General features: G+C 38.0%; 1 protein-coding gene across 15 annotated transcripts in view; it reads left to right on the top strand.

Annotated features, from left to right (window-relative positions):
* The first annotated feature begins 5,046 nt into the window (after window positions 1-5,046).
* Window positions 5,047-19,835, top strand: part of LOC127414338 (potassium voltage-gated channel subfamily KQT member 5-like) — a 208,564-nt gene continuing 193,775 nt past the window's right edge. For 6 of the 15 annotated variants that reach the window (XM_051652267.1, XM_051652269.1, XM_051652266.1 and 3 more), the window contains exon 1: window positions 5,063-5,796. In XM_051652267.1, the coding sequence (XP_051508227.1) occupies window positions 5,462-5,796 (335 nt within the window). In that variant the 5' untranslated portion in view covers window positions 5,063-5,461. Of the gene's footprint in view, window positions 5,797-19,835 lie in introns of all 15 variants that reach the window. The other 9 variants (XR_007892781.1, XM_051652280.1, XM_051652275.1 and 6 more) reach the window with 6 other exon arrangements.

Genomic DNA, 19,835 nt, shown 5'->3' with positions numbered 1-19,835 from the left:
AAATTTATTTTTTTCCACAAGTCATATGGACTACATTGACAGCTCCAAAAAGATAGTTTATTGTTTAAAAGATAACGTTTTTTGTTTAAAAGATAAAGTTAAAAGATAGTTTAAAAGACAGATAGTTTATTGTTATGGAAAAGAGCAGCAAGAACATTTTGCTAAACATCTCTTTTTGTGCGTTCCATGAAAGAAATACACCCTTATGTTGTTCCCAATCCATATGACTTTATTTCGTACATGGAACACAAACAGTTGATTTTTGAAGAATATCCTGCACTGTTAGACCTCACTGTGCTTTTTTACAGTAATATACTGGCAACACTGTTGCCAGCTTGTTAATGTGAAAATCTGATTACAGTAAGCTACTGCAACTGCTGTGTACAGTAATTTACAGATTACTGTAATTGGGAGCTGAGATACTGTATATTACTGTAAAAATTGTAGTTGTACTGTAACTAGCTGTAATTGTCATGCATTATTACTTTGTTTTGAAGTAGTCATCATCAGTCAGTGCAGAGCCACCAGGATCAAGTGAACACTGAAAGAAAATAATATTTGATTAGTGTTGATGGTAAAGTCCTGAACGAAGTCATCACACCCAATACTTCCCAATCACTGTTAACTGTGTGGCCGGTCACATAACGCATTCATTTGCCTAAAACAGCAAGACAGAACAACGGAATATTCAACACGCAGGTCTCAATACGCATTTTGAAAAGTTGAACTGCTTTCAACTTGACCCCGTCTTAAAAAACGGAACGCATATGGAGCGAAAAAAAGCAGCAAGACGTGACGCAATGACCAAAGACGGATGCAATAGACCAACGCTTAAAAAAATAACGCAACGGAACGCAAGAATGTGTCTCGAGACCCTTGCATTCACTATTCCGTTGTGCTCCATCTTGCTGTTTTGTGCAGAAGAACACCTTATGTGAATGGCCACACAATAAAGGAGATTTTGGGGCAATGTGAACAAGCCCAAAGTACATTTTATCGCATCATTTCAATAACATCCACGTTTTTCTTATTTCTCTACAAACATTTTGCTTCTGTTGTAGACTTATTACTGCTTGTACTTAATTTTATGTTTTCCACTGGAATTCTGTGAGATTTTGCTCTGCTTAAATGCAGCTTCTCTCAGACAGCTGCGCCGGGCATCTGGGCTTGTACCTGAGGTAAAGTTCGTCTCACCGTTGGGGGTGGTGGGAGGCAGAGAGACAGGGAAAAGAGCCAAGATTAACGTTCATTATCATTACCATCTAACTAACAATACCAAACGTTAGAATTTAGAATACAGTATAGACAGGGTTGGGGAGTAACGGAATACATGTAACGGGAATACGAATACTGTATTCCACTACAGTTACATTTTAAATAATTGGTAATTAGAATACAGTTATATTCAAAAAGTATTTTGATTACTGAAGAGATTACTTTGCATTTTATTGTCATTTGTTTCATTTAAATTTAGTCCTTTCAGATGGAAAACATTTATACCAGTGGCGAATTCTCAGGGCCAGTAAAGCCTTTTCTGCTGGCCTAACATGCCAAATAAATAAATATTTTTCATCCTTTCATTCTCAATCACCTTTTTGCCTATGTATTTTTAATCACTTTCCACTCTTATTTAATCTACAAACAAATAGAGAAAAAAGTTTATCCAGTCAGAATTTATTCCTTGATGCTTACAAGCGAAGTGTGACAACTGTTTCACAAATCACATGCCCAAAGCCAAGCTCGTTAGCCGAAGCAGCACGTGAGTCTGAGCTCCACCCCCTCAGGCCTTCAGAATTTCCACAGAATCCCTCAACAGTGCAAATGAATGAACAACTAAAGTCAGACTGTCAGATTCATCAGCCAATCAGATTGATTTATTTGTTCTTGGTGGGTGTGATCTTTAGGATATGTCCCGGTCGAGGCCTTCTAGCTGGCCTTGAGTGATGCAATCACGCTTTAAGTGATGTATGTAATTTAAAAGCAAAGAGCGCAAGATCTTGCTGACAAGTCGATTGTCATTACTGCCGCTATCGCCATTGAGAAAGAGATCCTTATGGATTTACAAACCTGAGATGTTCTGCATGACCGTGTGATAGCTTAATTTATTAATCATGAAAGGAGGACTGATTTTCACTTAAAGTAAATTGGTAAGTGCTTTTTGCATTGTTATAGCAACTTCAGGAATTTTCTAAGTGTAAATTAGGCTGCTTGAGCATTCAGTGTCGGATCAAGTTTTGAAAAGTAGTGTTGCGTTCCATTCAACTCGGAAAGTCGGATTTTACAACTTCCTAGGAAAAGTGCAATGGAATGCATCTTGAAGTCAGAATTACAATTTGTAGGCTCGTGCAGAAATTCTCAACAAAGATTTTGCTGAGATGCAGGTGCGTGATGTCACACAAACATGTCAACACTCAGGGAGATATACAAAGTAAGAGATAAACATTCACTTTATTAAGTAATATCGATAAATGAGTTCGTTTCCACATTACATGAAATTAAAGCTTGTTTAACAAACGCCTGCAGAAATTGTTTATCAGTTGGGTTGCTAGGAGACATCTCTAATGAGAGTCAAACCCCTGCTAAACTAACGGGAGCATTGCGGTTCTGAATATCGGGGAATGGAATGCATTTACGGTCGGAGATATCAAGTAGGAATATCCCACATCCCACTTGCATGGAACGCAGCATAACCGTGTACCCTGACGAAACGAAATTTATTGCAAGCAACATTTAAATCGCAAATGTTATTAGATAGATTTTTCCAGGTATTATAGACCTCCTTGGTAGATTCATATGAAAAATTATGATTTTTGTATGTCTGTTCGGGAGAAGTTCATTTCACAAAACAGTCATGCTGCAGTTAAAATTAGGCTTGCTTGAGCATTAAGTGTCATTTCAAGTTCTTGCATTCGTGCGTGGACGTGCTTTAAAAATGTTAATTGGTATTACTAGTTAGCTGCGACATAATGTATGATGCCCAAAGGCATAGGGTGTCTTATTCATTGTGAAACTGTGTTTCCTTATGTCATGAATCACACTGAAGGCCTAGACTTTTAATGCACGGCCTGCCACTGATTTATACATATAAATGATGGGATCCAAGTGCATTTGAACAGCAGTGAAACACTTTCTTATGATGCAGACAGAGAAGAAAGTCTGAAGTAAGTTTGGAGCAGAAGAAATAGAAATAAACCTTGTGAAAATTGTCAGCTTTACGCTAAGCTAAAATGCTATCACGTTAGATCATAATATTTTTTATCTAGTAAGACCTTTGATATTAGGGCAAAAATAATATTCTTGATAATAATTTGTTTATTGTTTTCCTGTAAAAATATCTAAAAATCCTTAAAACCAGATCAATTTGATTGATCTTGTTTTAGAAACAACACTGCATAAGATATTTAGGTTTTTCAGGGAATGTATTTTTAACATGTGTATTTTTTCTTACTGTAATGGCAGAGTTTTTATAGTCAAAACAAGTGAAAAAATCTACCAGTGCTGAAAAAGTAATCCTAAGTATTTAGAATATGTTACTGACCTTGAGTAATCTAACGAAATACGTTACAAATTACATTTTACAGCATGTATTCTGTAATCTGTAGTAGAATACATTTCAAAAGTAACCCTCCCAACCCTGAATATAGATGCAAGTGTCACTGTTTAACTTAACTGACAGTTGTCTACTCCATTATGGACTGAGCGCAACACCAGGCACTGACGGAGGAGGCGCTGACACCTACAGGCAGATTCCCCCCCCCCCATTAATGCTTCGATATGAGACAAAGTCTGCCTGTATGTGTGGTGATGCAAATAATTACCGGGGTTTATGAAAAAAATAAATAAATATGAACACAGAAAGACGTACACTCCTCAGAAAAAAAAGACAATGTGGGTTTCCCCACATTATTTATTTATTTATTTATTTATTTTTTGCTACAATATCAAGGTTAAACTATGGTTACTGCAGTAAAAGCATGTTAAATCTTGAGGTTACTGTTTTACTTGAAATACCAGTGTTGCGCAATGAACACTGTAGTAAAAACAAACAATACCGTCAGTAAATGATGTGATAATTAAAAGAGCTTCCCTAAATTTTGCCCATGCTCTCTACATTATATAGAGTTTTCAAAAATGGCGCTCACATGTGTCATGTGCTTCAGCCAGGTTTGGGTGAAGGAGGGGAAATGCTGTACAGTGCGCATGCCCTGACACAATGTCTTAGACATTTTGAGTAATTTTCCCTAAATTCTGTTAGTTCTGCCAGTTATTTGTTCTAATATTTAACAACAGTTGAAAATCTATAGTAAACACAACCTTTTGGTTAAACTCAATTAAAGTTACTATGATTTTTATTGTAAGGTATACTATTTGCTTTTACAGTGTAGAGAACGTAAATGCGTACAATTAACAACTTAAGAAAATAATAGCATCCTATATTTGTCTTGTATTTGTTTGCAAATATGTGTGATGTGTGACGTGAATTACATCCTTCCTTCAGTGACAGTTACACTTTTGAGATGATGCAACAGGTGTAGTGTAGCCTATTCAGGTTAGTGTTGACGAGATATACAGTAATTTATGATAGAGAGTCTCTCAGGCTTAACGAACTTTCCCCCAGTTTACCATTTTGAGGAGCTTGTCAGACATGCCTTAAGGACCATAATAAGCTGCGTGCTGTCTGTAATCACTGAGAATGCACGCGCAGCTCTCTCTCTCTCTCTCTCTCTCTCTCTCTCTCTCTCTCTCTCTCTCTCTCTCTCTCTCTCTCTCTCTCTCTCTCTCTCTCTCAGGTCGACATAAATGGGCATTTGCAGAAGGAGCGCGTGGCTATGCCAAACACTTGGAAATGCAGTTTATTAATCGCATTTTGTGAATTAAAAAATAACTGTTTTGGTGGAAATTTTCCATTTTTGTTTTAAATCCTGACATTATCTCATCTACATGTTTTGGGGAAATAAAACCAAAAACGCTCACTTCAGAAAGCGCATGCTTAGCATTTTTATATCATGTGAGGACATCTGGAATGAAATACAGTAGCCTATGGTTTACAGTCACGGACAGAGGGAGGGAGAGAGAGAGCGTGTTACGTTAATGTCGGGTGATGCCCTCCCCTCGCCAAATCTCCTCCGCTGAGATGGTGAGGCTTCCTCAAAACTCCAATCTCACGGCGGCGCGTGCAGATTGCCTGAACTATCTGAAGGTTTAGAAGTTTACCAAATCTTTCAGCCTGCCTGCAAATGAGCTGAATGCCTACACTTGTCAGTAGGTGAAGCACAATAAGGATCCCGATGTTAGATATCTTAAATATTTAAGAGAATTGAGCAGAACAATAAAACGCTCAATGCTTTTACATAGGAGACCGTGAATCTTGTTGTATACGTGAGAGTTACGCATCACTGCCTCTTTAAATGTGCGCACCGCTGGTGCCAGATACGCGTTTCCAGTCTGCGCTGGTGATGCGATGCCCCGCAACCACAGCGGCGATGAGGGCGGTACTGGTCTCTGGATGAAGACCTCTCAGCACTATGGAATGAAAGATGTCGAAGCCGGTCGTGGGACGATGAACAACGCGACCAGGACGGTTGACAGTCTGCTTTCGGCGCCCGGCACAACAGGTGCAGGAGGGTCGGAGAACCTGAGGAGAAAGCAGGGCGCCCGGCTGAGCCTGCTCGGGAAACCGCTCACCTACAGCGCGCAGAGCGGCCGGAGAAACGCGCGCTACAGGAAGCTCCAGAACTGCCTCTACAATGTCCTGGAGCGACCGCGCGCCTGGGCATTCGTTTACCATGCTTTCGTGTAAGTGACAATGTTCTGTTTTTACTCCATTTGCTATTGACGATATCACTGTGAACATCGTGAATATTCACACTTGCGCATTTGGAGTTCACCTGTTACTTCAAATAACAAGAATTATTAAGATTGCATTGCACGCATTATTTCTTTCAACACCGTATGCTATTTATACTGAGCGTTAATACATTTTATATTTAAATGTCTCTATTTTTCATAAATCATGTGTGTTTGAAATGCTGCTATTTTAGCTTTTGTTCTTTCTGAATGAGTAATGCAGGTATGCAGATCTATGTTTCAGTGTTGCTAATCTATGTTTGATCTATGTAATCTACTGTTTTAAATGCATGCCAGAGTGTTAGTTATAAAATATAACTGTTTAGCAGAACTTTATAACTATTTACAACATTTCAGACCATCACTTCTTTTAGTAGCTGACAGCTCATGTTTATAAGTCATCTTCAGTGTTGATGAATAATAAATATTATGATGGCAGTAATTCAGGCATTTCAATTAATAAACAGCTCGCAGACACTGTCTAGGACGGTGGTAGATACTTAAGGCTGGTTTGCTTTAAAAAAAATAAAAAAAAAAAAATAAAAAAAAAACATTCGTTAAGGTGTATAATCAATGATACTGTAGAATTGGATTTGATAGACATGACCATTTGTCATTTCAACACACCAAGATCGCAGAAGGTTTGTTCTATGTATGTTGCATTAATGTTATTGGAAAGAGGTTTAAGATTATTGGTTTTAGAGATTTTCTGTACACCCCTTGTAAGAGATTAGATTACCCTAATTTAGGGCAAATACACTCACTCTGACATACTTTTTATATTCAGAAAATGTTGTGTGTTGACATTTTGTAAGGAGCGCTTACGTAGGGAGGAAGCCGAGCTGTCAGATTGGTGCACTGCTCTGTGCTGCAAGACAGGATGTTGTTGTTTCATTTGTGCTGAGAGGACAGCTGAGGTCATTGAGGTTAAGCAGTTACATCTGCAACCACCACACTGTCCCACACTGGTCAGAAACATCACAGAAAATGCACACTGAACTGTGTTGCATGCTTTAATGAGTGCTATTTGTATGAAAATAATATCAAGAGACAAAGGAAGTGGCTCTTACAAGAGTTGCTTCAGTTTTATCAGCATTTAGTGTTTGACAGCTTTAAGGCATATTGTTTTAGCATTTGTTCTGTAACCTTTGGTTCTCATAATTATTATGGGCAAATTGGAGGGAAGTCAAACTGAACTTGAGTGAATAAAAGAGAGAAATGGAGTGTGAACAGTTCTAAATGTGGTAAGAGGTTTGGTCATGAAACAGACATTGATGATGAAAATCTTAATCCTTTGAGACAGATGATTGTAAAAGTCTGTTCAAGAATGCATAGGGGGCAGTTTACTGAAGTCACTGCACAAGTAATGGAGTGGTGGGTGTTCAGACGTGTCCAGTTACAGAAATCACAGTCCTGCCCTATCGCCACAATGCTCTTAAGCAAAGCATAGACCCATGCTTTAACAAGGTATCTGTAGCTGCAAGTAATGTACTCTAATGCTTTTAAATGGAAAGAGTCTACTACATATAGCAAATTACAAAGTAATACCCATTTTTGCAAGTATGCTTGAGAGGCAGATGTTGCTGCAAATGTCCCATATGAGTATATGTTCGATTAATTTTTTTAGTTAATAAAGAAGTTGTCATTTAATGTCAACTCGGTCTCAGTTAGTGAAATAAACTGAGCAACTTTAATATGTGAGAGAATGTGAAGAGTTCATTAGTAAATGTCACATTTTAGTCACACACGTAGTTAAAGGTAGATAAAATGGTATGCTGTTTCTAAAATGATCATCTTTAAGACCAGGGTCAGAAAGTTTATGTCTTTTTTAATTTATTTTATTATTATGATTATTATTATTATTATTATTATTATTATTGTGATTATAACATTTAATGTAGTTCTATTCTACGCCTAGTTACACATTATTATACAAACTATGATTTCATATTTATTTACTTTTCTGGCAAGGAGATAAAATATATTCTCAATCTAATTATTCAGATTGAGAATTTATGTAGATGAACTGATACAATTGTAGTATTTTAAAAAAGAAATATACAGTATATTGTTATATGTTTAGAAATAAATACCCCCATAAACATAAAAATATGCCCTTGTAAATCAATTCCAGATGGCAGTTATTGCCTCTAAATGGAAAAGTTATTCTCTGACACTTTTTAAGAACCATATACCCTCTTAAATGCTCTTAAAAGTAAATCACAATAACATTTTTAATTGATTTTTGTTTGATATTTTGTAGCCATAAGAAATTTTTACAGTAAAACTCTGAATTACTTTCAGTTGAAGTATTGAAGTAAAAACATGGATAAACAAAATCACAGCAGATTATTGAGCATATGTTTTTTTTTTTTTTTTTTTATGTTTAACATACATCTGGGCAAATCAGTGATTGGAGTAAAGATGCTGCAAGTTGTTGGAAGTTTGGACGTTTAACATTTTTAATGATAGAAAATGTTTTCAAAGAGTTTGTTTAAAAAAATAATGGTATTAATACGCTGGCTACCACCCCTGGTGTTCGCTAGTTCGCTAGTTCAAATCCCAGGGCGTGCTGAGTGACTCCAGCCAGGTCTCCTAAGCAACCAAATTGGCCCGGTTGCTAGGGAGGGTAGAGTCACATGGGGTAACCTCCTTGTGGTCGCTATAATGTGGTTTGTTCTCAGTGGGGCGCATGGTGAATTGAGCTTGGTTGCCGCGGTGGATGGCGTGAAGCCTCCACACGTGCTATGTCTCCGTGGCAACGCGCTCAACAAGCCACGTGATAAGATGCGCGGGTTGACTGTCTCAGACACGAAGGCAACTGGGATTCGTCCTCCGCCACCCGGACTGAGGCGAATCACTATGTGACCACGAGGACTTAGAGCGCATTGGGAATTGGGCATTCCAAATTGGGAGAAAAAGGGGAAAAATCCCCCCCAAAAAACAAACAAAAAAACTAAATAATGGTATTGCCTTAAATCTGGTAACTCTGAAATAACAATCCTCCTTGTTCTTTTACTGCTTTGTTTTTTGGAACATCAAATTATTTTACATTAGGCAATATAGTTATGCAAATGATTTACATAATTATTTTCACCCACTTTTATTTAGCATGTAATACTATATGTCACATGTGAGACTACAATACAACATACTTTTGTTTGGAGGACTTTCGGTTCAATAGGTTCTTTTAAAGGAAGGGATTTTCAGTGACCATATCAATAACTCACAGTTGTCTACTCATCCAAGCAAATGTGCATCAAAGCAAACTCATTTATCTCTTTGTGATGAGCAGACCACAGAACTGCAGCTTAGCACATTTCACCAAGGTTAAAGCTCAGCGCACCGACCCAGAGCCACACCTAATTATAAACATCTACTTTTTATCACCAGAGTGAAGGGAGAGTTTACAAATTTGTGTACTATGGAATGTACAGTATGTGTCCCATTTTCAAAATCAACCTGTAATCCTCTACAACAGGGCTTTCCACTTCCTTTACTGGAGGGCCACATCCTTCAAAGTTTAGTTCCAATCCTGCTCTTACACACCTGCCTGTAATTTTCAAGTAATTGTGAAGACCTTGATTACCTGGATTAGATGTGCTGAGTAGGATTGCAGCTAAACTATGCAGGAACGAATAGCCCTGCTTAGGCTCTATGGACTTGCTATTCTAAATGTAATGAGAGCCAGCTGGTACGTGATGGCTGCACGGTATGTGTAAACCTCACTCTCCAGGCATCATGAGGTGCACTAGCGACTGACAATAGAGGCTGTAGCCTTTAGCCTCCTCGATAGCGTGCCCGCCTCCCATGCCATCCGACGCCGGTTCGAATCCCGCTCGAAGCATGTTAAGCAGGACCAGTTACATAAACACAACCCTCCCTGGTAGTCACATTTGATACTTGTTTACATAATGAGGGTAAGATCAACCCGACACTAAACTTATATAAATTTTCTCTTAAACAAATGTTCCTTTAAAAATTTGCAGGATTTTATGCAGCTTTACCATCACAAAAAACACATCATGCTGCCATCATGAACACTTACATCATAAGGCCACATTCAGTTTCCTTTATTCCCTCAAAAGTCACATTCTTTAAGAATGAAAAAGGAAATTGCACAGTTGGTGAACAATGCCATAATCATTAGTATTGGTACGTTGTGCCAAAGTCCCATAAAGCGTGGTTGAATGTGACAGAATTTGTCTGGTTTGAGGTAGAAGTTCACTGAGTTCCCCATTCACATTTCCTAAGTGTGTTCCATTTCATGGTTTAGAAAACGGGATATTCTCCTTAGATGGCTTAGATTGACTTCATGTGATGCTATTGAGGGTTATTCGGTCCACACGCTGATTCAATGGCTTTTATATTGTAACAAAATATTTCAAAGTTCCCACCTGTAATGGTCTCCTGACTCAGCTGTGACAGACAGACATAATGGGCCTCTTGTTCTCCTAGCACTCAGGAAGGTGCTCTGGTTTACCACTGTCCTGGTTAAACAGGCTGAATGAGATAAACAGTATACAAGAGCCAGCCAACTAACATTAGAGATTTTTCTACTTTTGCTTAAGATTTCAGTTTGGATTTAACCTTATTATCTTACACTGGAACTCTCTGTGGAATTAGGTTTATTTATAATAGATTAAAGCAAGAGTCGTAAATCTACAATTCCATTTGTCTTTTCGAGCCAAGTTGTGCAAATTTACTGAATCAATATTGACATTAAGTACCAATTTCCTAACACCATTTGATTGTGTAATTAGATCTGCTTAGAGTAGGCCTACCATGTAAAACTGTTTTCATCATTATGATATAACTAAAACAAAAATTTCCAGCAATTTAACTTGTCAATAATGTCTCTCATTTCTGCTCGATTTTATTACAGAGAATTCAGAGTTTCAACTACATGTTCCTCACCAGTTAAATACAAAACCAATTGAATTCAAAAAGTACTTGAAAAGCTAAAATGAACTGTGGAACCACTTTATTTGTATTTAAGTTTAATTGCTCTCTTAAAGGAATATTCCAGGTTCAATAAAAGTTAAGCTCAATCGACAGCATTTGTGCCGTAATGTTGATTACCACAAAACAATTATTTTGACTCGTCCCTCCTCTTCTTTAAAAAGAGCGAAAATCGAGGTTACAGTGAGGCACTTACTATAGATGTGAATGTGGCCAATTTTTGGAGGGTTAAAAGGCAGAAATGTGAAGTGTATAATTTTATAAAAACACTTCTTATCTTAAAACTTGTGTATTATTTGCAGTGTATAGTTGTTTAAATCACAGTTTTTACAGTCGTTTTAGGCTTTTACTGTTTGCGCCTTATGTTGTCATGGCAACAAAGTTGTAAAACTGGATGTAACTTTATACAGAAAAGGTTAGTAAGTGATTTTATCACACTTAAATCATGTTAAAAAGCCCATTGTTGACATCATGTGGCTATACATTTGAAAACGTGAGTATTTTAACATTTAAGGATTGGCCCCTTTCTCTTCCATTTTAAGTGCCTCAGTGTAACCCAGAGTTTGTCATTTTTTTTTTTAAGAAAACAAGGGATGAGACTAAATTATTTTTTGTGGTATTCAACATTATGGCACAAATATTGTCGATCGAGCTTAATTTGTATTGAACCTGGAATATTCCATTAAATTAAAAAGTTGAAAAAGTTTTCAGTCTTAATGGCGTGAAAGTTTTACACTGTACTATAATTTGTGTCATGCTGCATAAAGAGCAGTTTTCAGTAATGTAGTTCCATTTCGTTGGCTCTGGATGACTAAGTTTTAAAGATTAATGCACCATCTGTTTGATGGAGAAGAGAATGGACACACTGGCCACTGAGAGCAGTCCAGTCACTCTCACTCCTAAGAGTTCCCAACATTGTCATAAAAAAGCAAACTGCTATTGCTCACGGTTGGTAGGTAGATGGAAACACAATTGGCTTTTCACTTAATGGAAAAAAAATTTTTTTTTAGACAAACTCAAACAGATTGCAAATCTTGAAAAAGTGCAAAGAGGAGGTAATAAACAGGGTGTCATATCTGTGTTCCAGTGGGAGTATGAATGGGAGGTGGAAAGGCCTTTGAATAAGACAATGTTTGATCATCTCAGGGGCTTCTGACACAAGACAGGCCTTGAGGAATTGCTGCAGCCTCAGACAGGGCACTGTTTGAGTAATTTGAGCTGCCAGACATGTGGCGAGAGAAGAAGCAGTGTGGAACTTGGATCAAGTGTATAACATCACTTCAGATGAACTAATCTGTCATTAAAATGTTCTGCCTCCTTTGAAAGCAAGAAGTAGTCAAGAAACAATATTTCTGAAATGTGTTGCCAATTCAATTTTGTAATTGCAAATTTGTGACTCTATCTCAAAATGTAAACTTTATTTAAAGGGATAGTTCACCCAAAAATGATTATTTACTCACCCTCATGATATCCCAGGTGTGTATGACTTTCTTTCTTTACCAGAACACATTTGAATTTCTTAGCTCAGTAGGTCCTTAAAATGCAAGTGAATGGAGATTTCTCTTTTGAAGCTCCAAAAATCACAGACAGTCAGCATAAATATCATCCATACAACACCAGGTGTTAAATTAATGTCTTCTAAAGCGACACGATCGCTTTTGGTTTGAAAAAGATAAATATTTAAGTACTTTTTTAAACTCATGCTTCCGGTCGGCAGTGGTAAGTACGTGTGACGTAAACGCATTGGAATTTGAAACACGTGAGAATTAATGCACGTGAGTCACAGCCGGAAGAGCAGCACTTTTTACAAGTGAGAAGGAGGAATGCTGTACAGAAGCTTTGTTGGTTTTGGTTTAGATCTGTATTTATCTGTTTCTTTACTCACAATGGTGCATTCGTGTGCTTATCCTGGATGTCTCAACCGAATGGAGAATGTGAGATTACATCGGTATCATGGCAAAGCGAATACGTCACACCAGAGACCGATTGGACTCCACCCTCTCGTGAAGCTTACCCTCACATTAGATTATAGTTAAAAAGTACTTAAATATTTATCTTTTTTCGTACTAAAAGTGATCATATCGCTTTAGAAGACATTAATTTAACAGCTGGAGTCGATGACGTTTATGCTGACTGTCTGTGATTTTTGGAGCTTCAAAAGAGAAATCGCTATTCACTTGCATTTTAAGGACCTACTGAGCTAAGATATTTTTCTATTTTTCTTCAAATGTGTTCTGGTGAAGAAATAAAGTCATGCATACCTGGGATATCATGAGATTGAGTAAATAATGAGCGGATTTTCATTTTTGGGTGAACTATCCCTTTAACATGTTTGTGTTGTAATTTCTTGTTATTTGAACATTAGGTCTCGCAACTGTGGAGGTTGGCTCCAAAGAGGCTGATGCCAGGACCATAATTTGTCCTTGCCTGTCATTCATAAAATTGTTTGCTACTTAATCATTAGCTACTAATGAGAATGTATAGTGGCTCATTCACTTCATGTCAGAATTACCATAATTATAAGATTCCAACTTGTAAAAAGCGTTCACATATTCGTAGAACTCATAATTACAAGTTGTGATCTCAATATTCTATGAAAGCTCTGACTTGTGATGCCATGTAAAGAACAACATTGAAGAGACCAAAAGAGTGAAAGGTAATAGTGAACGCATTTCTGTTTGATATGCCATTTTATTTAGCCATAAACCTGTTACCAGGAGCACTTTCTTTGTTCTTAAACATTTTGCAAGAACATATAGAGGAGAATTAATTAATGTAGTGATTCATATATAAAAAACAAAGCCGTTTTCAGTGTTATGAGTTTTCCATTGAAACATAGTAACTTCCAAGGTCAGCTCCAAATAGAATCTCAAAGTTGCCATTTTGTAAATACAATAATTCTCACACAACCTTACGTCATGCGAGAGGCAGTGTAAACTGATTTCCCTCATGGATGCGCACTGGAGAGCGACCGGAAGGAAACAGTTATGGTGAAAAGGACTAGAATGTTGATCTGTTTCTCACCCAGACATTCATTTAACCACTGGAGTCATATAGATTACTTTTACTACGATTGTCTGTGCTTTCTGGAGCTTTAAAGTGCTGATCACCATCCACTTGCATTGTATGGTCCTACAGAGCTGAAATATTCTTCCAAAAATCTTTGTTTGCGTTCTGCTGAAGAAAGAAAGTCATACACATCTGGGATGGCATGAGGGTGAGTAAAGGATGAGAGAATTTTCATTTTTGGGTGAACCATCCCTTTAACACAAGGACTTTGTGATTCCATTCAGTAGATTTAATGATTTTGACTGGGTGCTGGGTAGTAAAAACATCAGAAATTGGTCATATGTTAGTTGCCCTTGCAGACGGGGCTGACTGATGGTAGCAGCCAACCTTTCTTAATAGCGAGTTCTCTAACATAAGTAGTCTGTGTGGCTGGGCCTAACCCAAAGGGGCTTCCCTTCCTAGAAGTGCCCAAACAAATCAGGGTACACAGAGAAATTGCCTTGCCAGGAAATGCATAAAGTTGTTCCATCGCTCACTATCCACTCTCTTTCATCTGCTTGCAAGCATGACATAGTTCCTCTGATAAAGCAATATTGGGGTGTAGGGCTGCAACTAACGATTATTTTGATAATCGACTAATCTAACTATTATTAGAACGATTATTCGACTATTCGGGCGATTATTGCAACGATTAATCATTAGCTCTAAACCAACTATTCAGCTTGTGCCCCGACTTAAAAGGTTGTATTAAACGTGCTTGCTAACAATAAAGAGGACAAAATCATCTTTTGAGGTACCTCAGCCGGGTGCAGTTTCAATCTCTCCCCCTTAGATGGGGACACTTCACGCAACTCATAGAAGAGGCGCTGACTGCACAGAGAAATGCCAATTTTCGTATTATTTTAACTTTAATAAAGCTATAACGCATTAAATAGAACTGCATTAAAGATGTAACGCCAGGGTGTTTCCTTTAAAGACGCTCGACACGCAAGTTTTGCTTAAGCTGAGCGTCAGCTCAGGCTCTGCTTATTCCACAACAAGAGTGCTTCTGTATTTACTTATTTTGTATTTTTGCATTATAATTCCCTCATACTTTGCGATCTACATCACCTGAAGCTGTTTGGAAAGTTTAGAGTGCGTCTGGACTGTGAGATGTGTTTTCTTCCTCTCCTCAGTCAGGCGCGAGCTGCAGTGCTGCTCTTGTGTGCAATCATTAGAGTTTCATATGATCTTATGTTACGTTAAGATCAAATGACTATTCGACAACGAAAATTATTGTCGACGTTGTCGATAATGTCGACTAATTGTTTCAGCCCTATTGGGGTGTAACGGAGATGCGTGCATGTGTGTGTGTTTGTAAACCAGTTTACTGGTTTGACAACCCTCTGTCTGGTTTTAACTGATTACAACATTTTATAAATGATAACAATTAAGACCTGAGTATACTTCGGTTGTCCGTGTTGCTGATGGCTCCGCACACAATATGCGTGACTTAAATTTCGTCATAAGCCAGTCTGCTCGGCCTGACCGTGTGCCGCCTAGATTTTCTCGACCCATGGATGCGGTCATCATCTGTGCGCATAGTTGCGCATGCACTGGCCAATGACTCTACTAAAAGAGTATCACAAAGCAGTCAAAGGTGTCCATCTGCACTCAGGTTCAATGGGGTATACTCAGGAAAGCAATGTGGTCGACCAGGCGCTATCTGATACAGAATGTGATCAACCGAAGTATGACTGGGCCTTTAGTCAGAGATTTTTCATTGACAGGGTTTTTGGAATCATTTCTCCTGTTCGCCTTCCATGCAAATTAGCTTTAAAGAATCGCTGTCATCTCTCATTGTCTCAGCATCATGCACCAAGCCTCTTATATTTTAAGATTCTGCTTTTGTTCTGTCAATTTTGCAAGGATATTCTTTGAAGTGATCCAATGGAGGCACCTTGCACGTGTTGGTGGTTAATGAAATCAATTTAACCACGCTAATATTCCCATAAGTCAACGGGCACATCAGACGGGTGTCTATTCAATATAATGTCTGAAGTGCTGGTGGATTATATGAGAGAGCAGAAGTTGGATTAGCTCAAGATGCCTTGTGTTTTCTTCCTAAAAGTTCTGATTTGCAGACCCATCTCACTGTGAATACGACAACAGTCGGTCGACAGTTCTTAAGCACAATTTGGTCTGTGCTTACTGAAATTCAAACTACTGCCCTCATTGGCGGAAGCCAATGTCCACAGAGGGGTGCCAAATGTGAGTTATAAAGCGAGATGTATTTAGTTGTCAATTATGTAATACTGCGAAAAGGAATGCATATTTGATGCATACCATCAATAGAGTAAAAATTTTATCTTAAAGGGACTATGGAACCTTAATTGACAATTTAAGTTTGTCAATGCAGCAGCCTTGGAGACTTGGAAGATTATCTGCATTCACCCCTTCTTTTACTCTCTTTCTTACCTCAATCACTCTTGGGTTACTACTCCAGTCTGCTGTCGTTATACAGGCTAGAGAGGGTTGGTGGTCATTTTCCATGACAATGAAACTCCAAGTGCAAGCCAGAGGCCAGAGACTTCATTAATGTGTGAAATGAAAAGAGTGCTGTGTTCTGAGCCTGAAAGCCAACGTTCGGAAGTGCTTCAATAAATAAACATGCCTGCAGGAGCTTATTAATGCAGGACTCCAGGTCTGCCTCCTTAAACTGATCTCAAGACTAGTTATTGGTTGGCTCTTGCCTATTTCACTGGTTTGTCTGGAGTGTATTGTAAATAATATTTTGATTGTCACTGTCCCAGCGGACAGTTCATACTCAATATTACAAGAAAATTATCTGGACAATCAGACACGTGTGTGTATTCATTTATGTTCTCCCAGGTTGCAAGTGAGGCAGTGTTTCCCAACCTTTTTTCAGTCACGGCGCCCTTTGAGAATTTACTAAATCTTGGGGACTCGTAATACTAGTACAAAATCTCTTACCTATAGTTTTATTCAGATGGAATTATTTTATTAGTATACAACCTACATTATAGCCCTTCTCTTCAGTCACTTGTTTTCGAGCAAAACATGCAATCATGTGCTGACTTACATTTATATTGTTGCTCTTGAAAAACATGTTTTAAAATACTTTAACAGGTAGTTAAAAGGATAGTTAACCCAAAAATGACAATTCAGTCATGATTGCTGGACCACGTTGTTCCAAGCCCATAGGAATTACTCTCTTCTGTGGAACACAAAAGAAGATGTTAGGATGATTGTTCAGTCACCACTCACTTTCATGCATCTTTTTTTTTTCTATACAGAGAAAGTGAATGGTGACTGAGAGTTTTGAGTTTCACGGATAAAAGAAAGTCATATATTGTATAGGCCTGCAAAAATGTAAAGGTGAGTAAGTGATGACAGAATTTTCATTTTGGGGTCAACTATCCCTTTAAAAGTCCAATGGTATTCAGTTTAAAGCTGACAAAATGCACTGAAAATTAACAGATAAAATCCTGAAGGAGAGGACATTGCTGCTACATTAGTTAATGTTCAGATGGGTCAGTTAGTTATGATGGGTCAGGTAGTTATGATGTTCAGAAAGGTCAGATGGTGATGAAAGATGTACCAGGTTATTAACAAGATGAAGTAGTCTATTTTAAGCATTTCTCTTCACTCTGCAGCTGTTCTGGTAGCATTATACACAAATAAGTTTTGCTATTCCTGCCTTTCTTGTCAAAGTTGCTGTCATATGAGCGAGCACAATGATGTGACGAGGCAAAACTAGATCGCTCCATTGTCGCACGCTTGCATTGTAGATAGCTTCATTGATTATAAACAGTTGCATTTCCCAACCAGGGTGCAGCAGTATAATTATACTGCATCTCTCTCACTCTCTCGCTCGCTCGCATAGAGCGACTGTTTTAACGCAATGCTTGCTTGCAGAGACATGGTATAGAAATGTGCTTCCTTGGCTCACTGCATGCTCGACAAGCATCCAGTGAGATGCGGAATGCTCTATGCGAGCGAGCGAGAGAGTGAGAGAGATGCAGTATAATTATACTGCTGCACCCTGGTTGGGAAATGCAATTTTTTACAACTGTCTCAGCCTGCGGACTGCCCAGAGTCTGTTCAAACTTTGCCAAGTTTGCAAGGTGTCATCAAATCTTTTAGAGATAATTAAGGAATATTCCGGGTTCAATACAAGTTAAGCGCATTCGACAGCATTTGTGGCATAATGTTGATTACCATAAATAAATAAATAAATAAATAAATAAGAAGCAAATTAATTAAGCAAATTAAGAAGCAAAATTCGAGGTTACAGTGAGCACTTATAATGGAAGTGAATAGGGCCAGTTTTTTGAAGATTTCAATGCAGAAATGTAAATCTTATAATTTAAAAAAAGCACTTATATTATTCTGTTAAAACTCATGTATTATTTAAGTTGTGAAGTTGGTTAAATTGTTCTTTACTGGGATTACAGGGTTTGTGGCATTACATCATCATGGCAGCAAAGTTGTAAAATTGGAAGTTGTAGACTTGTAAAATGCACACAGAAAAGGTTAATAAGTGAAAGGTTTTTATCACACTAAAATCATGTTAACATGCATTTTGTTTATGTCTTGTGGCTTTACTTTTGAAACGGTGAGAATTTTAACATGTTTTATGGATTTGCACCATTCAATTTCATTATGAGTGCCTCACTGTAACCCAGATTTGTGGGTTTTTTTTTTTAAAGAAAAGAAGGGACAAGAACAACAAGAAACTATTTATTTTTATATATAGAACTTTATATAGAAACTACGCTATTAATACATTGGACTTCTGGAACATTGTGTTGTGTTTGTGTGTACTGTATTGTTTTAGTGTTTTGTTTTAATGTACAGGTGCATCTCAATAAATTAGAATGTCGTGGAAAAGTTCATTTATTTCAGTAATTCAACTCAAATTGTGAAACTCGTGTATTAAATAAATTCAATGCACACAGACTGAAGTAGTTTAAGTCTTTGGTTCTTTTAATTGTGATGATTTTGGCTCACATTTAACAAAAACCCACCAATTCACTATCTCAAAAAATTAGAATACATCATAAGACCAATAAAAAAAAATGTTTTAGTGAATTGTTGGCCTTCTGGAAAGTATGTTCATTTACTATATATGTACTCAATACTTGGTAGGGGCTCCTTTTTCTTCAAATACTGCCTCAATTCGGCGTGGCATGGAGGTGATCAGTTTGTGGCAGTGCTGAGGTGGTATGGAAGCCCAGGTTTCTTTGACAGTGGCCTTCAGCTCATCTGTATTTTTTGGTTTCTTGTTTCTCATTTTCCTCTTGACAATACCCCATAGATTCTCTATGGGGTTCAGGTCTGGTGAGTTTGCTGGCCAGTCAAGCACACCAACACCATGGTCATTTAACCAACTTTTGGTGCTTTTGGCAGTGTGGGTAAGTGCCAAATCCTGCTGGAAAATGAAATCAGCATCTTTAAAAAGCTGGTCAGCAGAAGGAAGCATGAAGTGCTCCAAAATTTCTTGGTAAACGGGTGCAGTGACTTTGGTTTTCAAAAAACACAATGGACCAACACCAGCAGATGACATTGCACCCCAAATCATCACAGACTGTGGAAACTTAACCCTGGACTTCAAGCAACTTGGGCTATGAGCTTCTCCACCCTTCCTCCAGACTCTAGGACCTTGGTTTCCAAATGAAATACAAAACTTGCTCTCATCTGAAAAGAGGACTTTGGACCACTGGGCAACAGTCCAGTTCTTCTTCTCCTTAGCCCAGGTAAGACGTCTCTGACGTTGTCTGTGGTTCAGGAGTGGCTTAACAAGAGGAATACGACAACTGTAGCCAAATTCCTTGACACGTCTGTGTGTGGTGGCTCTTGATGCCTTGACCCCAGCCTCAGTCCATTCCTTGTGAAGTTCACCCAAATTCTTGAATCGATTTTGCTTGACAATCATAAGGCTGCGGTTCTCTCAGTTGGTTGTGCATCTTTTTCTTCCACACTTTTTCCTTCCACTCAACTTTCTGTTAACATGC

Source organism: Myxocyprinus asiaticus, chromosome 23, assembly GCF_019703515.2.
Source record: "Myxocyprinus asiaticus isolate MX2 ecotype Aquarium Trade chromosome 23, UBuf_Myxa_2, whole genome shotgun sequence".
NCBI classification, from domain to species: domain Eukaryota; kingdom Metazoa; phylum Chordata; class Actinopteri; order Cypriniformes; family Catostomidae; genus Myxocyprinus; species Myxocyprinus asiaticus.
Note: the sequence above shows the minus strand (reverse complement) of the source record. Positions and strands in the feature narration are given on the sequence as shown.